We start from the raw sequence: 27,183 nt of genomic DNA on the forward strand, positions 1-27,183 counted from the left end.
GCTCATCCTCTGCCAAAAGCGAGGGCGCTGAACACCAGGAGCTGGGGGTGGCAGGGAGCAGCAGCCCCAGGACTTCATCTCTTCATCTCTTCATCTCTTCATCTCTTCATTGTCAGAACTCAGGACATCCCCTCTGGCTGTCCTGGACTGCCAAGACCCCTGCCAGGGGCTCAGAGACCCCGGCACAGAGCCCAAGACCCCTGCGGGTTTGATTATGACCCATGGAGCAAATTACCAACCTTAGATGAAGATCTGCAAGCCATGACAGTTTAAGTAGAATGATAGTGAATTTATCACAGGGTGAAAAAGTAGATTTTTGGGGTTTTTAGAATGAGAGTTCAGGAGGCAAGATGGAGGGATCTGGGTGTGTCCAGCCTTTCTCCTTCTTCTTCTTGGCCTCCATCTTCTGCTGTGATGTTGGCACTTTTGGATTAGTTTAGAGTAGAAGCTCACTGTCTAACATAAGTGATAGGTATTGGAAAGCAATTGTAAATATTATAAATGTAGTTTTTAGTATAAAAAGATAACACCATCTTGGGGGCAGGCAGAGTGCCTGTGACTGTCCTGCTGAGTGGACCTCGGCTGGGCAGGAGAAAGAATTTTATAGATAAGATATAATAGACAACCTTGAGACCAAGAAATGAAGAGTTCTTCGAGCACCAGGCTGGGAAAAGAGACTTTCTAACAAATCTCGAGGTCACTCTGACCAGCTAAAGCCCTGAGACTTCATCTCTTCATCTCTGATCTCACAGACTCACCTTGCTCCTCCTTCACTGGGTTTAGCATTTGCCATGTGCCTGCAGAAGGTTTGTGAAAAAGCAGCATCTCATGTTGCTGAAGGATCAACTCAGTTGTACTCTGGAATTTAGAAAATGGAAATGTACGTTTGTGGTGCTGTTCACAGGGGTCCCAGGAAGAGGGAAGAGATGAGAATGTTGACTCCATGTTTTAGAAGGCTTGATTTATTATTTTATTATATATATTATATTAAAACTATACTAAAAGAATAGAAGAAAGGATTTCATCAGAAGGCTAGCTAAGATTAGAAAAGGAATGATAATAAAATCTTGTGACTGACCAGAGAGTCTGAGAGAGCTGAACTGTGATTGGCCATTAATTAAAAACAACCACATGAGACCAATTAAAGATGCATGTGTTGCATTCCACAGCAGCAGCTAATTTTTGTTTACATTTTGTTCCTGAGGCCTCTCAGCTTCTCAGGAGAAAAAATCTAAGGAAAGGATATTTCATAAAATATCATGGCTACATACACTCAGCTGCAAGGAATGCTCGAGAGTAGTAATAGTTTGGCTGGGTTGTTTTCACTTAGAAGAGAGATTCTTGATAGAGGGAAGGATGGAGGGAAGAAGGAGAAGGAAGGATGATGCAAAAAGCCACAGCAGTGTAAGTGAAACAATGAGAGGCCAGGGAGGACATGAAAATTTTCCATGATAAAATCCATGTCCCTGGAATCATGGCTGAGATGAGAGAAGCTCTTCAGTCCTATTTCTGTGCACGATGGAGACTGGCACTTCCAAAGGAGAGGACCCCACCTCATGTGTGGTATTTTCAGGGTCCCCTGTGGCAGGAAGGAAATGATGAATCTGACTTCATGTTCTTAGAAGGATGTTATATTATATTATATTATATTATATTATATTATATTATATTATATTATATTATATTATATTATACTATATTATACTATATTATATTATATTATATTATATTATATTATATTATATTATATTATATTATATTATATTATATTATATTATATTATATTATATTATATTATATTATATTATGCTATACTAAAACTATACTAAATAATAGAGACAGGATACTTACAGAAGGCTTAACAAGGTACTAATGAAAACTTGTGACTCTCCAGAACCCTGACACAGCTGGACAGTGATTGGTCATTAAGTAAAAACAATTCACATGTTGGATAAACAATCTGCAACCACATTTTAAAGCAACAAAACACAGGAGATGCAATGAGATAATTATTGTTTTAATTTTTCTCTGAAGCTTCTCAGCTTCCCAGGAGAAGAAATCCTGGGAAGGGTTTTTTCCAGAAAATATGACAGTGACAGGGACTTTTCCAGAAAATATGACAGTGATACTCATGATCCTGTTAACTTAAGCCATGACATCAGGAATCCTTCATCATCTCTTGTGTCACTCTTTCAGCAGCGTTCCCTGGAAATGGGGACACTCTCCCCACCAGGTTTCAGACAGTTCTGATCATTCTCCAAATGGCTGGAGAACCAGCTCGAGCTGGCCAGGTGTCCCAAGGGGAACTTCAGCCAAAGTGGGGAAAACATGAGGGCTCATTTCAGGTGACCAGCAGCTCAGGTGATCTGTTCAGTCCATGGGGTGAGGTGTCCTGTCCTCCAGAGGAACACTGATACCTGCAATGAGGACAGAAAAACTGTCACCCACCAATTCACTCACTCTGTCCATGCTGGAAGGGCTGGGGACCAGCCAGGGCAGCTCTGCAAAGGCTCCCACAGTGGGATTGGCACCACTGGAAAGGACAAATTCTTCTCCCTGCTTCCACCCTGAGCTACTCCAAGCTCAGCCTCAGGGTGTGATGTCTGGATAGGACATTGGGTTTAATCTTCCACGGTTTGGTTGCTCATTCCCTTTGGCTGAGAAGACCAAAGCAGGAACCACATATTATATGGGCAGGAGGACTTGAAAGCTGAGCCCAAAAGGAGAGTTTTGGCCTCCAGACTATCTTCCTACTCACTGCAGGACAGCCCCAGTTGTTCCCCCCATGGTGCAGTTGCAGCTCAGGTGGATTTTGTGGCTTTCAGGAGACAGTTTATAAGTGAAAAGCTTATAGATTCCACCTCAGCTCCTTCAGCAAGCCCACTCTGACTGTGGTGGTTACCTTTGGGCTCCTCATCTTGTTGTGCCAGGGCAGATAGGAAAATAGGATAGGAAAAGCTTTTGCTTTTTCAGCCACCCTACGACAAAAATTCAGAGGTGCAGATTCTATGAAAACAGGATGTCAGCTTGTGTCAGAAAAGATCACAAGGGGTGTAAGGTTGGTTTTTGGTTTTTTTTTCATTTATCTGCCTCCTTCTCTCTCTCTGTTTCATTTTCTGACTCCCTCCCTCTCTCCTTCACACCCTCCTCCCACCTGCCAGCGTGCCAGAGCACACGGAGAGGGAGGACAGGGAGGAGATGGCGGTGGCTGAGGCACAGCTGTACTCAAAGGTGTCCAACAAGCCCCGGGGCAGGGGCACCTCTGCCCTCCTGGAGCCTCTCCTGGCCAAAGGATTCCCGGCTCATCTCGCGTGAGTACTGTGCTCAGCTGCCCTGGCTCTGGCAGGTTTATCCAAGATATGAGGGGTTTGCCATAAAATCCCCATTTAGGCAGCCTGGTTTTCTTGCTCAGGAGATTGGGCTGCTCCTGGGGGTGATGTTCCCATGCAGGGATCTGACCTGTCTTGCTCTGAATTTTATAAGGAAATTCTCATATAGAGTATGATACATGATATATATTCTCATTTATATATTCTCATATATAGCGTGTATTGCCCACCCAGCAAAACCAATCTGCTCAATATCCAATAATTTAAAATACTGTGTAAATCTAAATCTATAGTATGATAAATATTCTCATATATATATATTCTCATATATAGTGTGTATTGCCCACACAGCAAAACCGATCTTCTCAATATCCAATATTTTAAAATATTGTGTAAATCTAAATCTATAGTATGATATATATTCTCTCATATATATATTCTCATATTATATAGTGTGTATTGCCCAAACAGCAAAACCAATCTGCTCAATATCCAATATTTTAAAACACTGTGTAAATCTAAAGTATTGTGTAAATCTAAATCTATAGTAGGAAATCTATTCTCCTGTATTCTCATATATAATGTGTACTGTCCACACAGCAAAACCGATCTGCTCAAAATCTAATATTTTAAAATACTGTGTAAATCTAAAATACTGTGTAAATCTAAATCTATAGTATGATATATATTCTCACATATATATTCTCATATATAATGTGTATTGCCCATGCAGCAAAACCAATCTGCTCAATATCCAATATTTTAAAATACTGTGTAAACCTAAGGCACAAACCTTTCCACATCCTGAGTTTTGAGAGGCTTCTCAATGAGTTGAGAAGTTGACCATAGTTTTTTCTTGGGATACATTCTCTTTCATTTTTTTTTCTGCTTATTACTCTTATTATAAGGGAATTAAACATGGGTGTAATCTCTAGCCAAAGGTTTTTTCAGGCCTGGCAAAAATCCCCTGCTGAACGGCGTCACTGGAAACTGTTTTTTCTCCTTAAGATGCCCCTAAGTCAATTTTTCTTCCTGTCTTGAATCAGGGTCTTGTTCCAAAAATTATGTCCTGCCTAGAAAATGCCATAGTAAAGAATGAGGCTCTATTCTTGGCAAGTCCAATGGATGGGAGAGTGACTGGTGGCAGGTAAACAAGTTAATGCAAAAGAAAAGTGCAGGTCATTCCTCCCCCAAACATCTCCCATGTTGGACAGGCATGTTTTGGGGAGGATTTTCCAATTTCTGGATGGCAAGTAGGGACATTTTTGTTCAAACTGTTCAAAAAATAAATCTTATTATTTAAATATCAAAGAACCAATCATAGAAATATTTTAGACAGAAGAGCAGTACCTCTCTACCTTTTGAATGAAAATTAAGTGAGTGGAAGAGGTTCCATCTGTAAGTGCTGTGTTGTTTTTTGGGAACAGCTGTGGTAGCAAACAGTATCAGACACGATGGGCACAGCTCTCAAGGGGACTGTGAGTCCCTTGTTCCCAGTGATGCACAATGGAATTTTAGCTGAAAATATGGCTCAAAATTTCTTTATTAATACGGTAACTTCGGTCAGGTCAAAGTAATGGCTACTTTTTGAATTTTTTTCTGTTTTATGTGATGCTTTTCCAATCCCCTTCAAAACACTTTCTGCTGTTACTGAGATGACTTTGTGCTTCCCAGTTCAAAATCAAGAAGCAACAGCAGAAATACAGTGCAAATTGGTGTAAGATAACAAAATCTCAAAAAGACATTTTAAAAAATTTTATTTCCTATTATTGATCTTAAGACCTTCAAAATTTTGGTTGTATTTTTAAAAAACCTTTTAACTGTCTCTGTTGTCCCTCAATTAAACCATGAATGAAAGCACTGAAAAGTTTCTTTTGAGATGTCCTGGCCTGAGAAATATGAGGTGGGGTGGAAGGATTACAAAATTTTCCATGTAGAACCAACAAGCCAAAGCAGCATTTCCCCAATAAACAAAACTCAAATATGTGAAGGTCAAGTCTAGCCTAAGATCAAAAAATTTCCACAAGAAACTGTGCCAGCAGTTTCTGTTTTAGGGAAGAGCCAGCTCATTCTCACTGTAGATGTATTTTTAATCTACTTTCATTACAGATTCTCAATGGTTTGTTCTTCTCTCTATCCGAGAGAAATTGGTACGTGCAGAACTTATTCTTTGCATTATTTTTCAGTTTTGACTTCTCATCTTGCAAGTGTAGGATTAGTCACACCCCTGGTGCTAAGGGCTCTATAAACCTTGCTGGAAATCATCCTACTGGAATTTCCTGCTGGAAATCACGTCCTCATATGTGATGAGACAAAAGGTGGGACGGGTACGGAGAGGAGCACGAGAGAACAATGAGATGGGACTGAGCAGGATGGCAGTTCATGGCCTCAGGTCTCACTTGTCTTATTACATTTAATTTTGAAGGCCTCATTGTAAAGAAAATCTGAAGCCAAGCTCGGTTGTAGCTTCAGAGCTGTTTGCACAGAGCTTGTGCCCAGGTGGGAGAGCAGCATGGCATGAAGTGGTGAAACACTCCCTTGGAGGTGCAGGGAGTGGTTCTGAACCCTGCCATCACTGATGCTGCCACCAGGCACAGGCTGGGAAATGGATTGGTAGAGAATTCTGACAGAAGGCTCACTCAGTGTGCATCTGCATGCAAACCTTGAGACAAGAGATGCTGACTTAGAAATGCCATGGAATAAAACAGATAATGTTGAGAGAGAAATGGAGCTAGAAACAAGTTTCAAAGGATGGCCTTGCAAATAAGACGGGATATTTTAGAGAAATAGAGCTATGCATTGGAGTAGGACCCACTGTCACAGACACAATTTATGAAAAATCCTTTTACTAGGATTTTTTCTACTGAGAAGCCTCAGAGGAAAAGAAAAACAATGATTATCTGCTGCTGTGGAATGCAACAGGTGCATCTTTGATTGGTCTCATGTGGTTGTTTTTAATTAATGGCCAATCACAGTCCAGCTGTCTCGGACTCTCTGCTCAGTCACAAGATTTTATTATCATTCCATTCCTTTCCTTGCTAGCCTTCTGATGAAATCCTTTCTTCTATTCTTTAGTATAGTTTTAATATATAATTTTCTTTAAATATAATATAAAATAATAAATCAAGCCTTCTGAAACATGGAGTCAACATTCTCATCTCTTCCCTTGTCCTGAAACCCCTGTGAACACCACCACAACCCACGAGGGGTAATATTAGATGATTGGCTTTGAGGCATTTACAGCATGGTGTGGCAAAAGCTGATAGGCCAAGAAACACTTGTGATGTATTGTAAGTAGGAAATAGTTGGCTTCTGATTGTGATGGTGTGAATTATAACATCTGTATTGTCTCACCCTTCACATGAGACTGAAAATGGAATAGAATTTTTTAAATCACCTCTCAGTTGCCCCATCTCTGGGTGAGAAAAAGGCTTAATCCAACAGCAGAGCAGAAAAGACTGTGTGAGGAGAGGGACAGAAGGAGGGCTCAGAGGAGAGGTAGAAGGTAAAGTTTGAGTGGAAAGGCTCGTGTTTGTCCTCATCCCTGTTGACCCCCACTGAAGAGCCAGCAGTGGCTGCATATAAATGTTATTAATAAGCCCAGGTGTGGTTTTTACACTGAAGAGAGGGCAGAAGACTGGGAGAGAACATAAGCCTGAGTCCTGCAGCTCAGAGCACACACTGCTGATGTGTGATGGTGTCATGGGGATGGATGAAGAACAAAAATGGGAGGAGACAACACAACTCAATGCCCTCAGGAGCCAGTGGCCAGAAAAGATGGCCTCAAAAGAGAAGGAAAGACATCAGCAGATCCCAAGAAATTCAGTTGTTTTCTTTCAGTGTCCTCTGTCTCTACTTCCCCTTCATGCTGCTTCTGAGAAGTTTGTTGGGGCATTTCAGGGGTGGAAATGGGGATCATGAATGCAGCTGCTGCTTGAGCACTGGAATCCTCCACCCGTTACCCAGTATTTAGGCACAAAGATTTGCTCATGTGAAACCTGAGGCTGGCTTTTTGAAAGCTCTAGTTAGAAAAGGAAACCAAATCCTACCCCAGAGAACGGAAGTTGCATTAACAGAGAGAAATGAGAGATTTTGTCCCTCATCTCTCATTTGCTGGCTTAGATCTGGCTCTCTGCTGGCTCTGGGGGGTCCTCAATCCAGATGTCAAACCCCAATGTAATTTTGCTTAGTTTTAATGTATGGGCTTGGGCCTGGCATCTTGAATCAGCCCCTTTTTGCTATGAACCAAGAGAGCCCTGTTCTTACAGTGCTTGGATGGGTGGTTCATCTAACCCCAAGGAAATCCATACAGTCAGTAAGGCTGCTAAGGAAACACCTCCAGAACACAAAGGAAGGCATCTCATGGGGAGCACAGGGTACCAATCTTCAAGGAATTAGAGACCTGCAGGGAGGAAAAAGCTGTTTGGAAGGCTTCAAGAACAATAACATTTGCTAGGAGAAACCTTCTTGCTAAAGGTCCTGCCTGTGCTGGAAAAGAGACTTGATGACCAAAGACACTGAATGCCTTTACTTCATAAAAGTTTTCTTTCAGGAATTCTGAGGAACCAATTTTGTGCTTTTTCTAGGCAAAAAGCTTTGGTTGCTACTGGACAAAAGACAGTAGAAGATGCAGTAAAATGGTAAGTACCTGTGATTTCTAAGGTGTGCCTTCACCTTTAAAGCTGCCTAAAAATCCTTGTTGACGTGCTCATCCTGTTGCTGAATTTGAAGTTAGGTGCCATAAAAAACAAACCTGAATTTGAGATTTTTTTTTTATTTCACTCAGAGAGAGAAATATTTATATTTGTACTTATTCTGGGACACAAGGTAACTTGCAGAAGGTCCAGGTAAATTAAAAACAAGCATCTACTGTTATCAATGGGTCAGTCCATAGGACCAGCTTGTCTGGTCAGAAAATCCTCCTCAGCTTTAAGCCTCCTGAGAGAAAGGAGCAAGGAAAGAGGGAAAATTTTTGTAAACCCCTGACTGCACTTAGAAACACGTGCAGAAACAACAGCTGAAGGGGAAAAGAAAGGCCCATCACAAATTAAGGTGAAAGGCTGATGGTCAGAGGGAGGTATTATTACAACTTAAATAACTTCTCAGTTTTGAATGCCACTAAGTTTTCTCCTCTCTACCAAGACTCTCACAGAGTGAGAGTGTCATTCATGTGCTGATAACTGATTTTTTTTGTTGCTGTTTTAATTCACCTTCACATTAAATACAGTCTTTCCTTGCACTTTCTTTTGTCTTTTTCCCCCCTTTTTTCCTTGGTTCAGTTTTTTTTTCTTTTTTCTTCTATTTTATTTTCTTTTGTAAAAAGCCAGAGGAGGCATTTGAGAATGGCATATTCTTTCCAAATAATTTTTTTCAGGGATGCTGCCACACTTCCCAACAGCCCTTCCCAATCCAACAGCTGCAAAATCAAACATACATCATGTGAAAGACATGGCGAACAACATGATCACATGGCATATAAATTTCTGACCTTTCCTTGTGTGTTTCTGATTTGTCTTGCTAGCTTTTCTTAGGGCTGAATAAAAAAGGTCATTCTGAGTGTTTTTTTTAATCTTCAGCTGGTTTTAATTTTGTCATTCTTCGACATGTTCCACCTATTGCCTTTTTCCTCCTCCAGCTCTCTGTTTCCAGTCATGAAAAAGGGGGGAAAAAACCCCAAACCCTAAAAAAGTTATTTTTAGTTTTCCTTATTTTCCTGAGATTCTCACAGACTTGTACCAAAGCTGTCTGCATCCTAGCATAACACTGTCCCTGCTGCACAGCTGGCTGACACTGACAGGAGTAAAGGCACATGAAAAAATGTAAAGTAGTCAAAAAAAAAGCAGAAAAAAATTTCTCAGTTATTTAGTGCTGCAGAGAGAAAATTGAGCTTTAACTTCAGCTTTTCATTTGAAATAAAATAAAACTGTATTTCCTTTTTGTGATCTCTGTTATAGAGTGTGGTAATGTTCCTCACTTGGGGTCACCAAATGTTGTGGTGTTCACAGGGGTTTCAGGATGAGGGAAGAGATGAGAATCTTGATTCCATGTTTTAGAAGGCTGATTTATTATTTTATGATATATATTATATTAAAAGAAAATTATATATTAAAACTATACTAAAAGAATAAAGAAAGGATTCATCAGAAGGCTAGCTAAGAATAGAAAGGAATGATAATAAAATCTTGTGACTGACCAGAGAATCCGAGACAGCTGGACTGTGATTGGCCATTAATGGAAAACAACCACATGAGACCAATCCCAGATGCACCTGTTGCATTCCACAGCAGCAGATAACCATTGTTTACATTTCATTTCTGAGGCCTCTCAGCTTCTCAGGAGAAAAAGATCCCATCAAAAGGATTTTTCATAAAATATGCCTGTGACAATAGAGGCCTTCAGCCCCAGGAAACCAGAGCAATGCACACACTCACTCTCAGCATTGTACTCTTGATTTCAGGCTGCATTCCCACTGCAATGACCCCTCCCTGGATGACCCAATCCCCCAGGAATATGCCCTGTACCTGTGCCCCCGGGGCCGCCTGCACAGCCGCCTGCAGGACTTCTGGAGGGAGAGCAAGCGCCAGTGCGGCAAGAACAGGGCCCACGAGGTCTTCCCACACATCACCCTCTGCGACTTCTTCACGGTGAGGCAAGGACAGTGCAGGGGTCGGGTTTCAGCTGGGTGATGTTTGGTGTAACTGGGCCACCTGCTGTTGTCTGACACCACAACTTGTTGGTGATCAAATGACGTGAGCCAGGTCCAGGCACGTTGCTTAATGTCTGAGTGGTGCTGAATATTTGAGTGATGCTGAATGTCTGAGTGATGATTAATGTCTTAGTGATGCTGAATGCCTGAGTGATGATTAATGTCTGAGTGATGATTAATGCCTGAGTGATGCTGAATGTTTGGGTCACAGTTAATGCTTGAGTTGGATGTTTCGGGGTAGCTGGCAGCTGGTACTGGAATCAGATTTATTTCATTTCCTGACCCTTTAATTTGCTTGGTGGCAGTCATCTTGCCTTTTCCATCTTTAAGAAAATCTCTGCCTGCTCAGCACAGCGTTTCAAAGAACATGGTTGTTTCCAGTGCCATTTTGGTAGATCCATCTAGAGCAGCCCTGTGCAGTCCAGCAGCTGTCAGGCTTCCATGTGTCCATTGCTGCATGGATTTAGGATGATAAACCTTCCCATCCAGGGCAGCAGGGACTGCCATCAGCCAGCTGTGCAGCAGGGACAGTGTTATCCTAGGATGCAGACAGCTTTGGTACAAGCCTGTGGGAATCTCAGGAAAAGATCTGCCTTCCCTAGAGAGCCCCATCACTGCTATGGTGGTGTGTCCCAAACTTTACTTTTTATTGAAGCTGAAGATTTTGTGAAATCTTTTGTGATGTCCAGCATTGGACTGGTCTGGAAAAACTCTGGAGCCTCCTGGGATCCAGTTTTAGCATGTTGACGGTGCAACACATGAACATCAGCTGTGTCTGGGATGTGCTGAAACAGGCTTGGGCTAGAGCAGCTGGACAAAAATTACTTTGTTCATCATGCTTTTATGTTAAACCATTGAGTGCTTCCTTCCCACCAAGGGTGGGTCATCACAACCATGCCAAAAAGTAGAGACAGTGAAAATAAGACTGTTGCAAAATACTGAGTGGTGCTCTTTGACCATTAAACACAATTCTACAGAACAAAAATCGTTCATAAATAATGAATGCCATGCACTTGGGAGGCATTAAGTTTAAAGGCCTGCCTGGAAGAGATGACTGCATTGCAACCCTCACCTTGCACATCTCAGTAAAGGACTATAGGGTAACAATAACACAAATTCCTACTTGGAATTGAAGAAGGAAATCATGATCCCTGGCTCATTTCAGACTGGTTCCTGCACACCTGACAGATGGTAAAATATTTTGGCCTTTTCCTACCCAAGTGAGATAAACCTTGGGTTGAAGGCTCCATCTCCTGTTATAGAACCAGGACATTGTGCTGATCCAGCTGCCAAATACTGCTGGGTTTAATGCCAGGGATTTCAGGCAAATTCCTAGGTATTTTGTGTTTCTCAGGAAGTTTATAGCCCCACAGTTTTCTGGCAGTGCTGTATGACAGAGGCTACAACACTGGCTGTGAGCTGGTGGGTGAAGCCTGCTCCTCCTCTGTTTTCTTTCAGTGTGAAGACCAGAAAGTGGAATTATTGTATGACGTCTTAAAGAAAGTGGGTGACAGCTTTTCCCAGATCTTTCCACCATCCATTTTCCTAACACTACATGCATCTCCCAGCTACCTTGGCTTCTTCATTGATGACAGCCAGGCAAATGTCCTCAAAGACTTTGCTGTGGCATTCTCAACAGAGGCTTCAGCCCTGGCAGGTAGGACCAACACCAGGGGGAAAATGGGAGGGTTGTAGCACAAATGTGTAGCCACAGTACTGAAAACATTCCCTGTGTCTCCAGGGGAGCTTAGATGATGTTTTCCTGCCAGCTAACAGCTTCTGCTGCTACAGATTTACAAGCAGAGTGGCCAGAGGAGGATGTTTTAATCTTTGAAGACACAGCACTTTTGCCTAGAAGCCGAAATAATTTTGTGTGCAACTTGGCAGGTGATTGATCAGGATATCTGAGATGGGCAGGGACATAACACATCCTAGATCTCCACCCTCATGGTGCTGTGGCCCAGCTTGAACTCAGAAGACGAAAGTTATTGGAGAAGACTTCAGCAAAATATTTAATGTGTTTTAGAATATACAAATGTTGTAAAGTTTGTAAATGGCCTGGCTCCATCCTTAGGAACAGGGCCCAATTCCTTTTCCAAGGGAAACTGCATCACCAGTGGAGACTGAAGGGGCACAGCCCCACCACAGCTTTGTCTGGGAGAAATGAGTTCAGTACACCTCAGGCTGGGAGAGAAATTCAAGCATGATCATTTCTTTTCCTCACAGATGAAGCCAGGAAGCAAATCCAGTCCAGATTTGTGAATGATTTTGGCATGATCAAAACCATGACGCCCTTCAAAACCATTATTCAGTAGATCTGCTCTACCACTAGTTGCTGTGATATTTCCTACATCATGCAGATTGTGTGGGATAAAACAAGAGGAGTTTTAAATGACCTTTCTTCCTATGTTGTGCTGTGATTGTTTCATCCCCAGACTGCCACGTGAAGCCCTCCTTGAAGCAGTTCCACCTCACCTTGGCTCACAGGTTTTATCCTCACCACCTGAAGACTTTGGAACAACTGGCCAAATGCATTAACCCAGGGGAGCCCTGCCAGTGGGTGGCTGCTCTCTATTCACGGGACATGCGTTTTGTGCATTACCAGGTACTGGAATCAGATTTATTGCATCTCCTGAGCTTTTCATTTTCTTATCTACAGTCTTCTTGCCCTTTTCATCCTTAAGAAAATCTCTGCTTGCTCAACACAGGGTTTCAAAGAGCATGGTTGTTTCCAGTGCCATTTTGGGCTGAAGAACTGCACTCCTGAATCAGTAGATAACACCTTTATTTTGGCAGATTGCTTGACCTGTATGTCTCAAAATATAAATCCAAACCCCAGGGAAGAAAACTAATCTTACCATGACATGAGAAAATAAGAGACAAGAAATTGTGATTCTTTAATATTTTCTAGGATTTGTCAGTTTACAGATTTGCAGCAAAATTCCCTTCAGCAAAATTAGTTTTCTTGATTGTTCAAGCCATGATGAAAACTGCAGCTGTGAGCAGGGGTCAGTTCTCATTGATGATTTTCTGCTTAGCAGACTCAGTTGAAACCAGTCAACATTCTTTCAGTTCTCATTTCCAAATTTAAATTACAGAATGTTCAAGAGCTTTTTGTCAGATCAGTAAATCGCTTTGTCACAAGTCTCATGTTGGATTTTAGTCACACTCAGGAGACATGCAAGCAATCACAAAAATAGGTCAGATCTATGTTTGCTTGCAAATGTCTGTACCAGTTAGAGGGGGAAAAAAGTATTTTTGTGAAAACCAAGTGCCTGTATTTAAACAGATTGTAAGTGTGGTAGTTCTTCCTTTTCTGTTGGAATCTGAAATGCAGGGAATTCTCTGAACTTTGGGCTTGGAAGCCAAAGTTTAGAATTAAACATAGGATTTTATCTGAGACCTTGGAAAAGGTTTCCAAACTTAGGTGCTAAGAGCCTGGCTAAGAATGTGGCTTTATGGTTTAAAGCAGAGACATGTTAAGTTAAGTAGAGGAAAGTTTAGCATTTTAGAGTGTAAGATATAGAAAAATAAAAGTAGTTACAGAGGAAAACAAGAGGTTTAGAATGCAGCACTGTAGGTTTTTGTGTCATAACATGGTTGGCTAAGAAAGCTTACACTGTAGCATGGGTCCATAAGATGAAATATTTAAGGATTGGGTCAAAACCATAAATATCCTTGTTGGCAGTGTTTTATTGGTCAAAAAATCCTTAAAAGGTCTTCTAACTAGGGGTCCTGTGACCTTCTGAACCATGCAGTAAAGATGTGAGCCAAACTCACCCTTCCTGCCTATGTAGAAGAAAAATAAATCACATCATCTAAAAATCTCAGAGGTCCCATCTCAGATTCTTTCCAAAACCCCTACACTTTTCCTCTGCCAAAGTGCCACAGCAGAGCAGGCTGCAGAGAGGGAAACAGAGCTGGTTCCAAAGTGCCACAGCAGAGCAGGCTGCAGAGAGGGAAACAGAGCTGGTTCCAAAGTGCCACAGCAGAGCAGGCTGCAGAGAGGGAAACAGAGCTGGTTCCAAAGTGCCACAGCAGAGCAGGCTGCAGAGAGGGAAACAGAGCTGGTTCCAAAGTGCCACAGCAGAGCAGGCTGCAGAGAGGGAAACAGAGCTGGTTCTATGTCCGGGACAGGCGAACAACCATCCCCTGAGCAGCTGCAGCCCGGGGCACACCCCCTGACCCTGCTGTGTGTCCCTGCAGAGGCTCAGGGCCCTCTTCCAGTACAAGCCCCAGAACATTGATGAGCTGATGATCAACGCTGGGGACTTGATCTACGTGGATCCCAGGCAGCAGAGCGAGGCCGGCGAGGGCTGGGTGATCGGCACCTCGCACCGCACCGGCTGCAGGGGCTTCCTGCCCGAGAACTACACCGAGAGAGCCCTCGAGTCAGACACCTGGGTCAAGCACAGGTAATGTGGGCTGGGCTTTGCCTTGGCAGCTCCTCCTTGCTGGGCGTCCTGAGGGTCTGGGTGGGATGCTGGGACATGTTCTGAGAGAAAAGAGACAGGACACAAAGCTGCAGGTTTGAGCACAGAGTTCGTAAGTTCAGCTGCTCCAGGGATGACCCCTGATCACTCTTGAAGAACATGAACACCCTAATGCATTTTGAAAGAGCACATTCTGCCAGGGTAGGCTCAGCCTTCAGCCTGGCTCTCTGATCTCTTCTTTTTTTTTCTCCTCATTTCAAGGGCTTGTAAAGTTAGCTTGAAATGAAACCACACAAAGGTTGCTCCACCACCTTGGCACCACCCTTATCTTGTTGATGTGCCCTGCATCAGAAGGCACCTGTCTGGCTTCCTGCACCTCATTCTGCAGCACAGCTGATGCTGCTTGCAGATTAGAGCTGATTTTTCTAAGCTGGGAAGTTTTGGTGTGCTTCTTGATATCTCAGAGAAAGGGAGGAGGCCACCAGGTAGTTATTTCCTGCTTGAAGGTCCCACTTTGGCAGGGTTACACCCAATATACACCATCAGTTCTTCATATTTTAACCTAATTTTTATGGGGCATATTCTAAATGAACAGCAAAGTGATGAGCTGGATTGCAAGTGTGCAAAAAATGTTGAATGGAACATGAATCCTGGCTTGCTGGTCCTGTAAACAACATCATGACTCAAAAGTCTCTTCTATTTGTGTGTGTGTGTGTTGCTTCTGCTTTTTCTACAGGGAATATGTTTTTGACACAGCTTCAAGATCCTTCACCAAAACAGAAAAGCAACCCAATGTAAAGCCAAATGGGGAAGCCCATAATCTCAGTATGTCAAGGAGTGTAACCAATGTTGTTTCTCTTCAGGTAATTGTTTTTTCCATTTCTCATCTTTGCCACATGCTTAGGCAAATATGCTACTAATTAATGGCATTTAGTAAATTCAGTAGTATCTTCCTTTTCTTCCCTCATATTTTCATGTTTTGTTGTACATTTATACATACTGTTTTATTTATTATATTGTATATTTATATATACATACAAACTCATATGGTATTGTATCATATCTCATAGGTTTTTTTTAATGTATATGATGTATATCACACTTGTCTTTCATAAACTTTCCCTGTTCCTGTCAGAGTAGCACAACACATGAATTCTCTGCTCAGGTTTCTCTGAGCACAGCCTCCTCAGTGGGCATGGAGACAAGTCTGACAGGTGAGACACAGGCACAACCTCCCCTGACTTCCACGTGGCTTCAGGCAGAGTAAATAAATCAGAATTAGGCTCACTGTTCACAGCTGCTCTTACATCTGGATTCTGTGGATGTCAGCTTGGAGGTTTCCATGGCCCCAGATAATATTGAAATGTTCATTTTTCTTCTTTATTTTTAGATATGTAGCTAGTGCAGATAACTGCACAGAACAGATAGCTGGAGTGGTTCACAGCACTGGTAGGATCACATTTTTCACTCAGGTCCAAAATCTACATGATCAATTTTTCCCATGTCCACTGATCTTCTGGGAGGAAGAGCAAAACGAATAAGGACTCTGATTTTTTCCTACAGCACATTTGCACCTGAGTTGCCTTTTTGGCTCTGTCAGAGATGCCAAAATGCATTTTCAGCACAGACATGCCTCAGAAACCCCTTTAGCTTGCTGTGCTGGGCAATAACCCTGGGCTGGTTTGTGCTAACATCAGAGGAACTGGGGGCACCTTGAGGGAGTTTCCATCCTGGGGCCTCTAGGACAACATCTATATGACTGTAAGAACTTTCTGAACAAGTCACACGTCCTTCCTCTGGCTCTTGGCCTCTCTTATCCAGGTCAGATCTGGGGCAGAGCCAAGGCTTGGCCTGAGAAATGTGTTTTGCAGAAGGGCACATCTCCAGTCTAGAGTTTCCATGGCCTCTGGGTTCCTCTCAAGGAGAAGGGGAAGACCACAAAACCTTGGGTTTATACTCTGACCTTGTGGCTGTTGATGGGTGATTCGTGGGAGAATTGCAAGTATTTAACAGAATGCATGAACATCAACCTCAAACAACTGCTTAAGAGTTCCCTTCTCTGTTGCTGAAGATGCAGAGCACTTAATTCAGTCCTGCAGCAGTAACACTGTTTTAAAGTTTTAAAACCTTTGACCTGTTTCTCCTTATCTTCTTCTCATTTGTATTTAATGTGCATTGTATACTAACCTCAAACTACTTCAAGTTTATTTGTAATTCCATGCAGACTGAGTAAAAAAGTGGCCTCGTAGGAGATCTGGGTTCACTGTTGATTTGGCCACACAAATGAAATTGTAGGAACAGTATTTTCACTAGGAAAAGAAGGAGAAGCTTGGTGTTAGTCCTGGTGTAGAAAAGGGCATTGCCAGTCAGATCTTAGCTAATTTTCTGCTTTTTGTTTATATCACCCATATGATATAAATTAAAATTATGATTCCTTCCCACACTGAGGTTGAAAGATCTGTTACCAGCACTGCTTTTCACTTGTGCTAACACAGAATTAAAACCTTCAGCCCATGAGGGTCAAGGATGTGACCTTTGACAGGACAAGAGCAAGAGACCTTAAGCCACACCAGGGGAGGTTCAGGCTGGATATCAGGAAGAATTTTTCCACTGAAAGGGTGGTCAAGCATTGAACAGACTTCCCAGGGAGGTGTCGAGTCACCAAACTTGGAAGTGTACAAGAAACATCTGGATGTGGCACTCAGTGCTGGTCAGTCAAAGGCTGGACTCAAAAATCCCGAAGGTCTTTTCCAGCCTTAATGATTTTATGATTCTCTTTCATTTGCCTTCAGTGAAGAACCAGTCAGGCTTATCACTGTCCTAAGGACAGGCATCTATTCTGCTGTCTCTTCTCCAGGAATCCAGGCTTTTCCTGCAGGTTGTAGATAACATCCTTATGAAATTCCCTCTTCCCAGAACGCTGCCCTGAGGAGAGGGGTGCTGGTGATGAGCCACGGGGAAAGAGTGGATCAGGTCTTTGGCAAGTCTTGGCTTCAGCAGTGCCTGACTGCAGATGGTGAGTAAGGGAACAGGAGGATCTTCAAAAGCCAGGACCAAACCCAATTAACCCCAGGAATGGGTAGAGGAGATTCAATCTTTGTGTAAATGATAACAGTGCAGGTCAGGCACAGTGCTGCTTCAACCTGCGCATAACCAGGTCACGGTGTCCTAAAATCCATCGTGTTTATGCTCCCTACATTCTGCAGATAAACAAAGCTCTTGTGCTGCTGATGGAAGTGTGTCTCTCTGTGCATGAACAAATCACAGGAGCACCCTCATCACCTCTCATTAGGTGGTTCTTGTCAGACCCCTCCACCTTTCTGGGCCTGGGTCAGAACTGTGGGCTCTTGATCAGAGTCACACTACATCACTAGTCTAACCTGGGCAATCTGTGGTGGAAATGAAATGCCAGCACTGACCTAAATAAAAATCTGAATTTCCTCTCTCTCTCAAAAAATAAAAATAAAAAGGTATGTTTTCAGGTGAAGAAAACTGACCCAAAACAGGGAAATGTGTGTCAGGAGGAGGAGGGGAACAAGAAGGTGGGTGTTCACAAGTGAGAGGCTTGTGCTGAAAGTCTGCCTTGCTATGCTGGAGACTTCCCATCTTTAAGGCATGGAATTCACACCAGATAAGGAGAGTGGTGTATATATATACCATATAGCTGTGTAATCAATAATCAATTGTTTTCATTTTGATTCAGTGGAAATGGGGTTTTTTCAGTGATTTTGGCATCTGTAAAAGAATACAGATAGGGAGTCAATTTTTGTTTGTCTTGAGTCCCACAGAGCCAAATTCTCCTGATTTCCTGTTCTTCCTCTCCTCCTCCCCATTTGCTCCTTCTCAGCTTGAGGAAGAGGGGGCCTGTTCTCTTAGGACAGATGATTTCCCAAGCCAGTGTTTTGATCTTAAAATAAGGTAATAGCACTGGCTGTTGTTCATCAGTGAGACACTGACTGTCTGTAAAACAAATACACCACAGCTGCTGCCTCCCTTGTGCCACAGCAAAACGTCCTGCCTTGTTTCAGGGAAATACTACAGAGCAGATCTGAACTTTCCCCCCTCCCTGCCGAGGCAGAAAGACAGCATGAAGCAGTTTGAATGTGATCCTCCTTTATCTTGCTGTGGTATTTTCCAGTCAAAGCTTATAGGTAAGCTGGATATTATCCTCCTGCAAATGTAAGGGTTTGGGAAGCAGGCTGTCATCATCTGCCAAAGCTCATGCTGGCCTTGTAACAGAAAAATTTCCTGCCAGCACTGAATTAAGGCCACAATTCTCTGTGGGCAACCACTGCAATATCTTCTTAAAAAGTAAAACAGAGAACACAGCTGATTACTTGTCTTTGAGATCCCCTCTGCTGGTTCCTGGAAGAAATCAGAACATGCCCTGTGCCCTGCTGCTTGTTTGCAAGGGATGAATGGGAGTGAAGGGGCTGGCCAGAGGGAGCAGCTCCATGGTCAGCAGAGTGTGGTCACCTTGCTGCAGGAGGATGGGTGCTGTGGGTTAGGCTGACTCAATTCACTCACCAGATTGTGCTCCCTGGGCAAGAGGCATGACTGTGACAGTGCTGGTCTCCTGCAATTGCTTGTCTCTGATGGTTCACATTTATGGACACAGCCACATGCCTAACTGCTGTTTGCAGATTTGGGGTGAACCTTCTGTAATTATCTTTCCAGCACTCATTTCAGAATTGATGTTTCCACCAGAATGAGCTTTCTAATGAGCTCAATCAGCAGATAGTGAGAAAAAAGTGAATGGAAAGGGACTGTCAATATATGCCACGTGGATGAAATTTTTAAAGTTCTGAGGGTTTTTTTGCAGAAAGTGTTTTGTAGTAATCTCTCATCTGTCACACTTTGCTGTTGCCATCCAGGGGAAGCTCTGCTGGACCAGGAGGTGACAGTCAGCTACGTGTACTCGTCCCCTGCCCTGCGCTGCGTGCAGACAGCTCAGCATGTACTGCAGGGTAAGGCAGCAAAACCTGCCAGGTGCCTCTGCCACACTGCAAACATCTTCACCAAACCTCTCTGAAGCCTCTGACATCAGCAATTAAGGGAGATGCTCAACTTTGTGGTTGTTTGTGGTTTTCTTTAAGCAGGCAACACGAGGTGGTTTTGACTGCTGGTAAGGCAGGCAGCAACAAACCTGCTGGTGTGTGTGTGTGTGTGCATTCTGTGGGATATATCTCAGTAACTCTGGGCTTTCCTGGTTAGAATGGACCTGCTGGTGTGTGTGTGTGTGTGCATTCTGTGGGATATATCAGAGGAACTCTGGGCTTTCCTGGTTAGAATGGACCTGCTGGTGTGTGTGTGTGTGCATTCTGTGGGATTTATCAGAGTAACTCTGGGCTTTCCTAGTTAGACTGCAATCTAATGTTATATAAAAGAGGTGTTTCATATCTGCTGGAATTCAACATAAGTAGCTGCTCATCCAATCACCACTGCCATGTCTTCCAGAAAATGTTTTGACCCAAATATCAGATGTTTCCAGAGCTCTGAAGGAACTGATTGTGAATCAGGGAAGACTGCTTCCATGCTTCCTTTTGCAAGCCAAACTATTTTAATCCTTCATATTGCAGAACATCTTTCCCTTCCTTTCCTCTCCCTCTCTTCTTTTTTCATCTCCCGTTCCTTTCAGCAAGTTCACACTTCATTGCCATGTTTACATCAGAATGCATTCACTGCCATGGAGTAACCTGTCTTGAGAATACTCAAAATATTTCTTTTGACAAGAGAATTCCATTTCTAATACTGGACAATTTGGACAGTTTACTGCCCCACTGATGGCAAATTTACTGAGGAACATTGGGCAAAATGCCAGATAAAAATGGTAAAAATATTTCCTGTCTGAAGTTTATTCAGATTGCAACATTGCAAAACTGAGTTTTTCCCCTCTAGCAGAGCATCACAAGAGAGCTTCAAAAATTATGATTATGATGATAATAATTTGCAGTCCCTTTATGTTAGTCATACAAGAATATAATGGTGGCTTCCTTTAATCAGCTGGTTACTAATAAGTAATTAATTTTCATTAATGAAAGTATAACAGCAAACAAAGCAGAATATATAGCCTGAATGTAGCACTTCGAGTGTACCTTTCTCCCAAGATCTATTTCTTGTTCTTGCAGGGCTTAAATTAAATCAAAAAGTCAGAATCAGGGTGGAACCAGGACTGTTTGAATGGACCAAGTGGGAAGCAAGCAGAGCAATCCCTAAATTCATGACTGTGGCAGAACTGGTGGAGGCATCTTACGACATAGACACCAGTTACAGGTAATTGTGTCTGGCTGATAAAGCTGTGGGGTTTTCCCTGAGATGTCTTGTCCTTTCATGTGTCACAAATCATTGCAAACACTGCAAAGATGGGGTGATTCTGATCTAATTCAGATCAAAATAGGATATAGAAATAAGATATGCTGTCACCAGCACATGGGTGCACTAGCACAAATGTCTTGTGCATGGGACCAGCCCTCCTCTGGTGTTGCCTTGACATTATGGGCATTAATGTCAGGTCTCAGTAGCTTTGCTTTTGTCTTTGGTTCATGTGAGAAACACTTTGGAAATGTGAAGAATAACCTGATTTTCAGTGACAAAGAAATGTGACATTATATAAGGTCAGTCAGCCCTTGGCTGAGGGTCTGCAGGGCAGCAGCAAGAGGTTTTGGGGACAGGCAAGATACGAGCATTTCACTTTAATTGATGTTTCTGGCATCATTTTAAGTTGCTCAAAGATTAATACTGTGCTCAGCAAGGACTTTTTGGAGCCCTCATAACTTGGCAGGGTGAGGGTCGATGCCGTTTCGGAGCTCTTGCAAACCACAGCCTGGCAGGAAATGATAAACCTCCAGTTCAGTCTAACTCCTCATCTTGTTCACAAACCAGGCTGCTCAGTGCTTGCAGTGCACAGCCAGATCCAGGAAATTACTCAGCTGTCTCTGGGATTTCCCACATATTCAAGAAACAGGGAAAGGAAGCATCTAATTTCTTAATACATTCCTTACAGCCAAGGATGTGTCTTTGTTTCAGACTGCATAAAGTCTCCAAAGTCCTTATTTTTTGGAGCACAGGTCTTTCTGGTGTGTTCTTCACTAACAGGCTGTATTCTCTAGGGTTATTTTTTGGTCCAAAATCACTTGCCTCAAAAGAAACAGTGCAAATGCACAGCAGTGGGAGGTTCAGAGGGGAATCTCTAAGGCAATGTTACCTACAGTGTTGAGGCCCCTCACAGCTCACTCAGGTCCAGGCAAAAACAGGGGGGATGAACTATAAAATTCCACATAGAATGCCAATTTCTTCCCATCACATGCAGGGCTAAAAAATCCTTGGGTGCCAGCTGTTACCAATGAGTGAGATCACTTAAAGGATCATCAGCAAAGGGTATCAGTAAAAAACAGATATAATATTAAGCGTCAGCACAACAAAATTCACTGGCAAGGGTCACCCTACTACTGAGCTCGTGGGACAGCAGGGTCTGGTTTTACCAATTCAAGCCCTGCAAAAGCTGTCCATCACCCAAGCCCCACCAGGCATCTGAGGCTGCCCTGATTCACAGCAGTGTCAAGGTCTGGCTCTTAGTTTTTTTGGGTGCTTGAAAAGCCTTGGTATATAAATGAAAGAATGCCTGGTCTCAGCAAAAGTGCTCAGATATTTTGGAGTGAGGCATTGTGATTTCTGTCCCTGGAAACACCTTTTTTTTAAACTCTAGCAGTGAAAGCCTTTACTATCCATTTGGCCAGCATTGCAGATAAGCCTTGTTCATTGTACATTTTTATTTACTTGGTTTATTGAAGAGATTAATGCTGAGGTACCGAATCTTGCAAGCATTCACATCATTGTTGTCTCTCCTGTTTGAACTCAGTCAGGATTAGAAGACCCAGGCAGCTCTGCAGCTCATGTCTGGGCAGTGCTTCTTGCTGGCAGAATTACTCAAAGTTTTCTTAGGCGCAAATCCTGCTTTAAATAATCTCCACTGTAAACTACAAGTTTTATTGAAGCCTGGTTTTCCCTGCGTCTGGTGCTTTATGAGCTATGAGACTTAGACATGAAATGGAATGGAAATTACTCAGAGAGAAGCTAATGCTTCAGACAAGCAGAGGTAACAGTGTGTAAGCCAAGGCAGTAGATAAATCTTTTCACTAAGTGCCTTTTTCTCTGGTGTAGTCATTCAATGCTGCTAAGAGTGCATTCATCTTGATTAACATATATTTGTGATTTTATTGTCAGGGGTAACTTCCCACTCTCCTCTCTGGTGCCATCAGAAAGTTATGAAGACTATGTCAGCAGGAGCTCTGCGGTTATCAAACACATCATCAGTGCCTGCCCCTGCAAAGGTAGGGGTCCCAGGTCTTTGAATATTCTGTCAGACCCTTGCAGTAAGAGGAACTGGCAGAGATTTGCCATCAGAAACACATTTAATGTGAGCTGTTGGCACTGCACAGAGCTTAAGGTAGACTCAGTGCTTGCCCTGGGCTACACTGAAGTAACATAAATGCAATTTATGGAATAGAAATGAAAAAAGTGAAATAAAATTGAGACAGAGTACTAAATTGTAAAAGTATATGCTTTTCTTTGTCTTTCTACACCAGGAGGTAGCTCAGCAAAAGATAACATGCTTTTCTGGAAAGCTTTTTTCTCTTTCCCTCACAAATGCCTTCTCTCAGTAGCTGGCATGCTCAACACACCCGATATTTTCTGCCCATCACAACACACTCTGCCACATTATCAAAGAGGTCTGCAAAGATGAACAGCCCTAAAGCCACCTCATCCCCTTCTGCTGGTGGAGAACGTGGCAGTGCTGCAGCTCTCTCACCATGGTTCTTTGCTTTTCCTGCTGTGCCAGGTGCCATCCTCATCGTGGGCCATGGCTCCTCCTTGGCATCTCTCACCCGGGCACTCACAGGGCTCCCCAGCAGAGACAGCAGAGACTTTGCCCAGATGGTGCAGAAGGTGAGAGGATTTTATTCCATCAGGAAGCCTTTGGGTTGTTTCATTTTGTTTTCATTGTGTTTTTAATAAGGAGAGTGCTCATGCAGCTAGACATGTGTAACAGCATGCCAGCAGCAGTGACATCAGCTCTCTCCTTCCAAAGGGAGTCACACACAGTTTTAGCAAAGCACTGGAGGTAAAGAGAAGGATTTTATTCTGGGGGCTTTGTATGTGACTGGCAGCTAAGTCTTTGGAGAAGATTTTCATCTGGAAAGTCAATGTCATGTAACACCTACAGACAAGAGGCACATTTGGAAACCTCTCCACTTGGAGCTGGTCTCCTTCCTTTCAAAGTGGGAAAAGGAGGCTTTGGGGTGACCTAATTGCAGCCTTCCAGTACCTGAAGGGAGCCTACAAGAAAGATGGAGAGAAACTTCTCAAGAGCCTGGAGTTACAGGACAAGGGGCAATGGCTTCAAACTGACAGAGAGTAGGTTTAGATGGGATGCTAGGAAGAAATTCTTTACTGTGGGGGGGAGGGTGAGGCACAGGAACAGCTTGCCTAGGTATGAATGTGGAGTGGTGACACAAGTTCAGCTTTCACCCCCGAGGCTTCCAGCCTGGTTTTAGTTCATTTCAGAAGTGACAGAATATCAGGGGCTGCTCTTTTCTGTGGCAAAGCCCCTCCTTCATGTCAAAGCAGTGACCCTGCTGGTAACTTCCTTCTCAGATCCCTGCCCTGGGCATGTGCTTCTGTGAAGAACAGAAAGAGGAGAACAAATGGCAGATGGTCAACCCACCAGTGAAGACATTAACTCATGGAGCAAATGCAGCATTTAACTGGAGAAATACTATCATGGAAGATTAAAAGGCCATCTCTGCCTTTGCAGTTGTCAAAAAGGAGCCAAAGGCAGATTATGGTTCATCACAGTCCAGTGATTCATCCAGAAGACACACAGAGGGTGGGAAATGCCCTCTCTGAGCTGTCAAAGCACAGAAAAACACTTCTGAGTTTGGTGCTCGGATTTTGTTTTTATTTTGGTGACTGAGAAGAATGAACTTGAGAGGTGGGGCTCAACTGAGAAATAAGACTTTTGATGGTGGTGAGAAAAGCACCTTTTAACCTTTCCTGAGCATAAAAATGTTTAATAAATATGGATATATAACTACCTGATTATCAACTCCACTCCACGAGGCACTGAAGTAAACAATGTTCTGTGTTTAAGACTGAACTACATCCAGCAATAATTCCCTTTTTTTTTCCTTCTTTAGTCACTTGGATATTATCAGACAACAGAAAAACTGGGACTGAAAAAAGACAACTCCTACCCAAAGAGGAGACCAGCTCTAGCCAAAGCCACTGTGTTTCCTGTTCACTCCATCAGTTCTGTGAGAGCAAATACCACACTGACTCTGAATTTACCTCTTCTGTGAAGGGAGTCCATTTTCTATCACATCAGCTCCTCATCCAGCAATTGTCAAGTGATGCTTATTGCAAAAGGGTCTAAAATATTTCTTTTTGAAGGGAAATGAACCCATTGCTTTACTGTTTCTGGGACAAGTTTTTGGTGACAAAACTGCGACATGAGCAGCTTTAACTCTGAACCCTTCCCAAGGTGGCACTTGCAGCACAAGAGCTTTGGTTTGTGCTGAATTTATTAATGGTGACCCACCTTCCCAGTGGGTCATCTGGAAGGTTTCTGCAGCTCTTCTCTAGGTGATGTGTTTAATTAACAGAAAGTAGCCCTGAAATTTTATGCACAAACAGGAACATGCCTTTCCACTGTCCATTTTTCTCCTGCTTTTCCTCTCTGCTTATCAGATAACTGCCTCCAGGAAAGTACAATGTTTCTTTCAATGAAAGGAAAAAATGAAAATGTTTCTCTCAGAGCATGGCTAAAAATGTTTTCACTTTCACTCCTCATTACCTGCTCCTATGTGACATCTCCCTGCATGCCATTAGCCATGGGGGCATGCAGAGGAGCCCATCCAACATTGCAGCTTTGGGGCTGAGAAGTGTCTGACAGGAACATTTATCTGTGGGTGCAGAGATTTTGTTATCTCAGCTGTGCAGCTGCAATGATTCATTCTGACTTTCCAGCTCTGGTGGAGTTGCTTGAGCTCTCAGTTTTCTGACAATGCTGCAATTTTACAGTGAAAGTCAAATGTCCCAGGGCCAAGACAGGAGCTCTTTAATGAGCAAGGGCACAGGACTCGAGCTCAGGAGATGGGTGGCTACAGCTGCAGTCCTAGAAAAAGATAAAAACACCAAATGTCACCACAACCTTTTCTTGATCAGGGGAAGCAGGATGCCACTGCAGTGGTGAGAGAACTGTGGCTTGGCTACTTCTCCACATCTCAGCCCAGCACACACTTGCTGTCAGCCAAGAGAGGCAGGTGTGGTGAGGGATGAGTTTGCTCTCAGCTCTGAAGGTGGTGGCCAGGCTCCTCTGTGGCCAGCAGAGAGGGCAGGGACTCACAGGTCTGGCTGAGAAAGGGATGTATTGTACAAGAAAATCAGCAAAGCCACTTAAAAGACTAGTCATTTTAAATGTATTAATGATATTAGATTTCATTACAAATTTCCTTCTACCTTTCTAGAGATAACAAGGGGTTTTTTTCCATAATGATGTTATACATTAATCCTAGATTGGACTGCAAACACCAGCTTGATTTAAGAATCTGTGTCTTCCTTTAAAATACCAAAATAAAATACCATGTGAGATCTCTCCCTTCACCCAATGGAATCACATGTATTGTCAGGGTGGGTCTGTTGTGAAAAATAACCTGTAAGAACATTATCATCCCATTTCTTTAACAGCATCATCTCCTTTCTTTAGGAACTTTTCTACGTTGCTGTCACTGTGTATAACATAACAGTGAAACTTCTTTTTGTTTCAGTCCTTCTGGTCTGCAGAAATAATGTTGCTGAAAGCCAGTTAATGGCACTCTGATCCTGTTATTATCCATCCAGCTCCTGTCCTTAATGAATCCTATCCTTAATGAGTGTGTGCAGCTCCCTAGAGGCAGGTGACAGGAGGGGAGAAGGATGTGGCTGGGGGAACTGTCTGTCTGTCTGTCTCTTACAGGGGATGGATTTCACTGCTCCACCCAATTTTGGCATCTAATCAGATGCCCACAGTGCATGGACAACACTATTGACAAGCTAAATATACTTAACAGGCAGATTCCTAAAGCACTCAAACCAGAATCCCACTGTGCTTTTCTTTTATTCTCTGTACAGATGCACTCCAATGACTTTTACTTCAGTGAAAGCAATGAATTAAACTTCAGAGCATATTTAAAAGAGGGTTTGGGAGCTTAAGTTTTCTTTTGTGATGAGGACAAATGCTTGGTCACAAAATACTGTACTTAAGTTATAGAGACTTCTCCATGCCTGCTGTTTGAGTCAATTGAACAGAGAGAACAGGCAACACCCTCAGGAACCCATTGAAACCATCTCAGTTTTAATCATGGAAGGGCAAGGACAAGCTCTTCTATTCACAAGGACCCTTCTTTTGGCTTTCCTGGGACCCCCTGAACACAGATTCAACCCTAAACACTTTTTAAAATCAGAGATGAAATGATGTCATTAACATACAAGGTTTCTTGGTTGTACAATCTGGTGCTTGGGAGAGAAAGAGAATTCCTAATGTGGTGTGCACACAGGATGAGACTAATCACAAAACACAGGTGAAATGAAGAAAATGTCCTTGGAATCTTCCAAGTTATTTTTGTGGTAAGCAAAATAAATGGGAAATTATTTTCCAGTTTCTTGGGTTTTTTTTTGT

At 42.9% G+C, this 27,183-nt stretch overlaps 1 protein-coding gene across 1 annotated transcript; it reads left to right on the top strand.

Annotated features, from left to right (window-relative positions):
- Nucleotides 1–2,965: 2,965 nt before the first annotated feature.
- Nucleotides 2,966–24,561, top strand: UBASH3A (ubiquitin associated and SH3 domain containing A). Its single transcript, XM_071430196.1, has 14 exons — nt 2,966–3,311; nt 7,916–7,969; nt 9,787–9,973; nt 11,494–11,692; nt 12,471–12,640; nt 14,242–14,450; nt 15,205–15,331; nt 17,385–17,484; nt 18,497–18,619; nt 19,343–19,435; nt 20,597–20,741; nt 22,692–22,798; nt 23,308–23,414; nt 24,123–24,561. The coding sequence occupies exons 1-14, from the start codon at nt 3,199–3,201 to the stop codon at nt 24,258–24,260; spliced, it is 1,872 nt and encodes a 623-aa protein (XP_071286297.1). The 5' UTR covers nt 2,966–3,198; the 3' UTR covers nt 24,261–24,561.
- The last annotated feature ends 2,622 nt before the right edge of the window (nt 24,562–27,183 follow it).

Source organism: Agelaius tricolor, unplaced genomic scaffold (assembly GCF_023055355.1).
Source record: "Agelaius tricolor isolate 1412-34295 unplaced genomic scaffold, bAgeTri1.0.p SCAF_7, whole genome shotgun sequence".
In the NCBI taxonomy this organism is placed as follows: Eukaryota; Metazoa; Chordata; class Aves; order Passeriformes; family Icteridae; genus Agelaius; species Agelaius tricolor.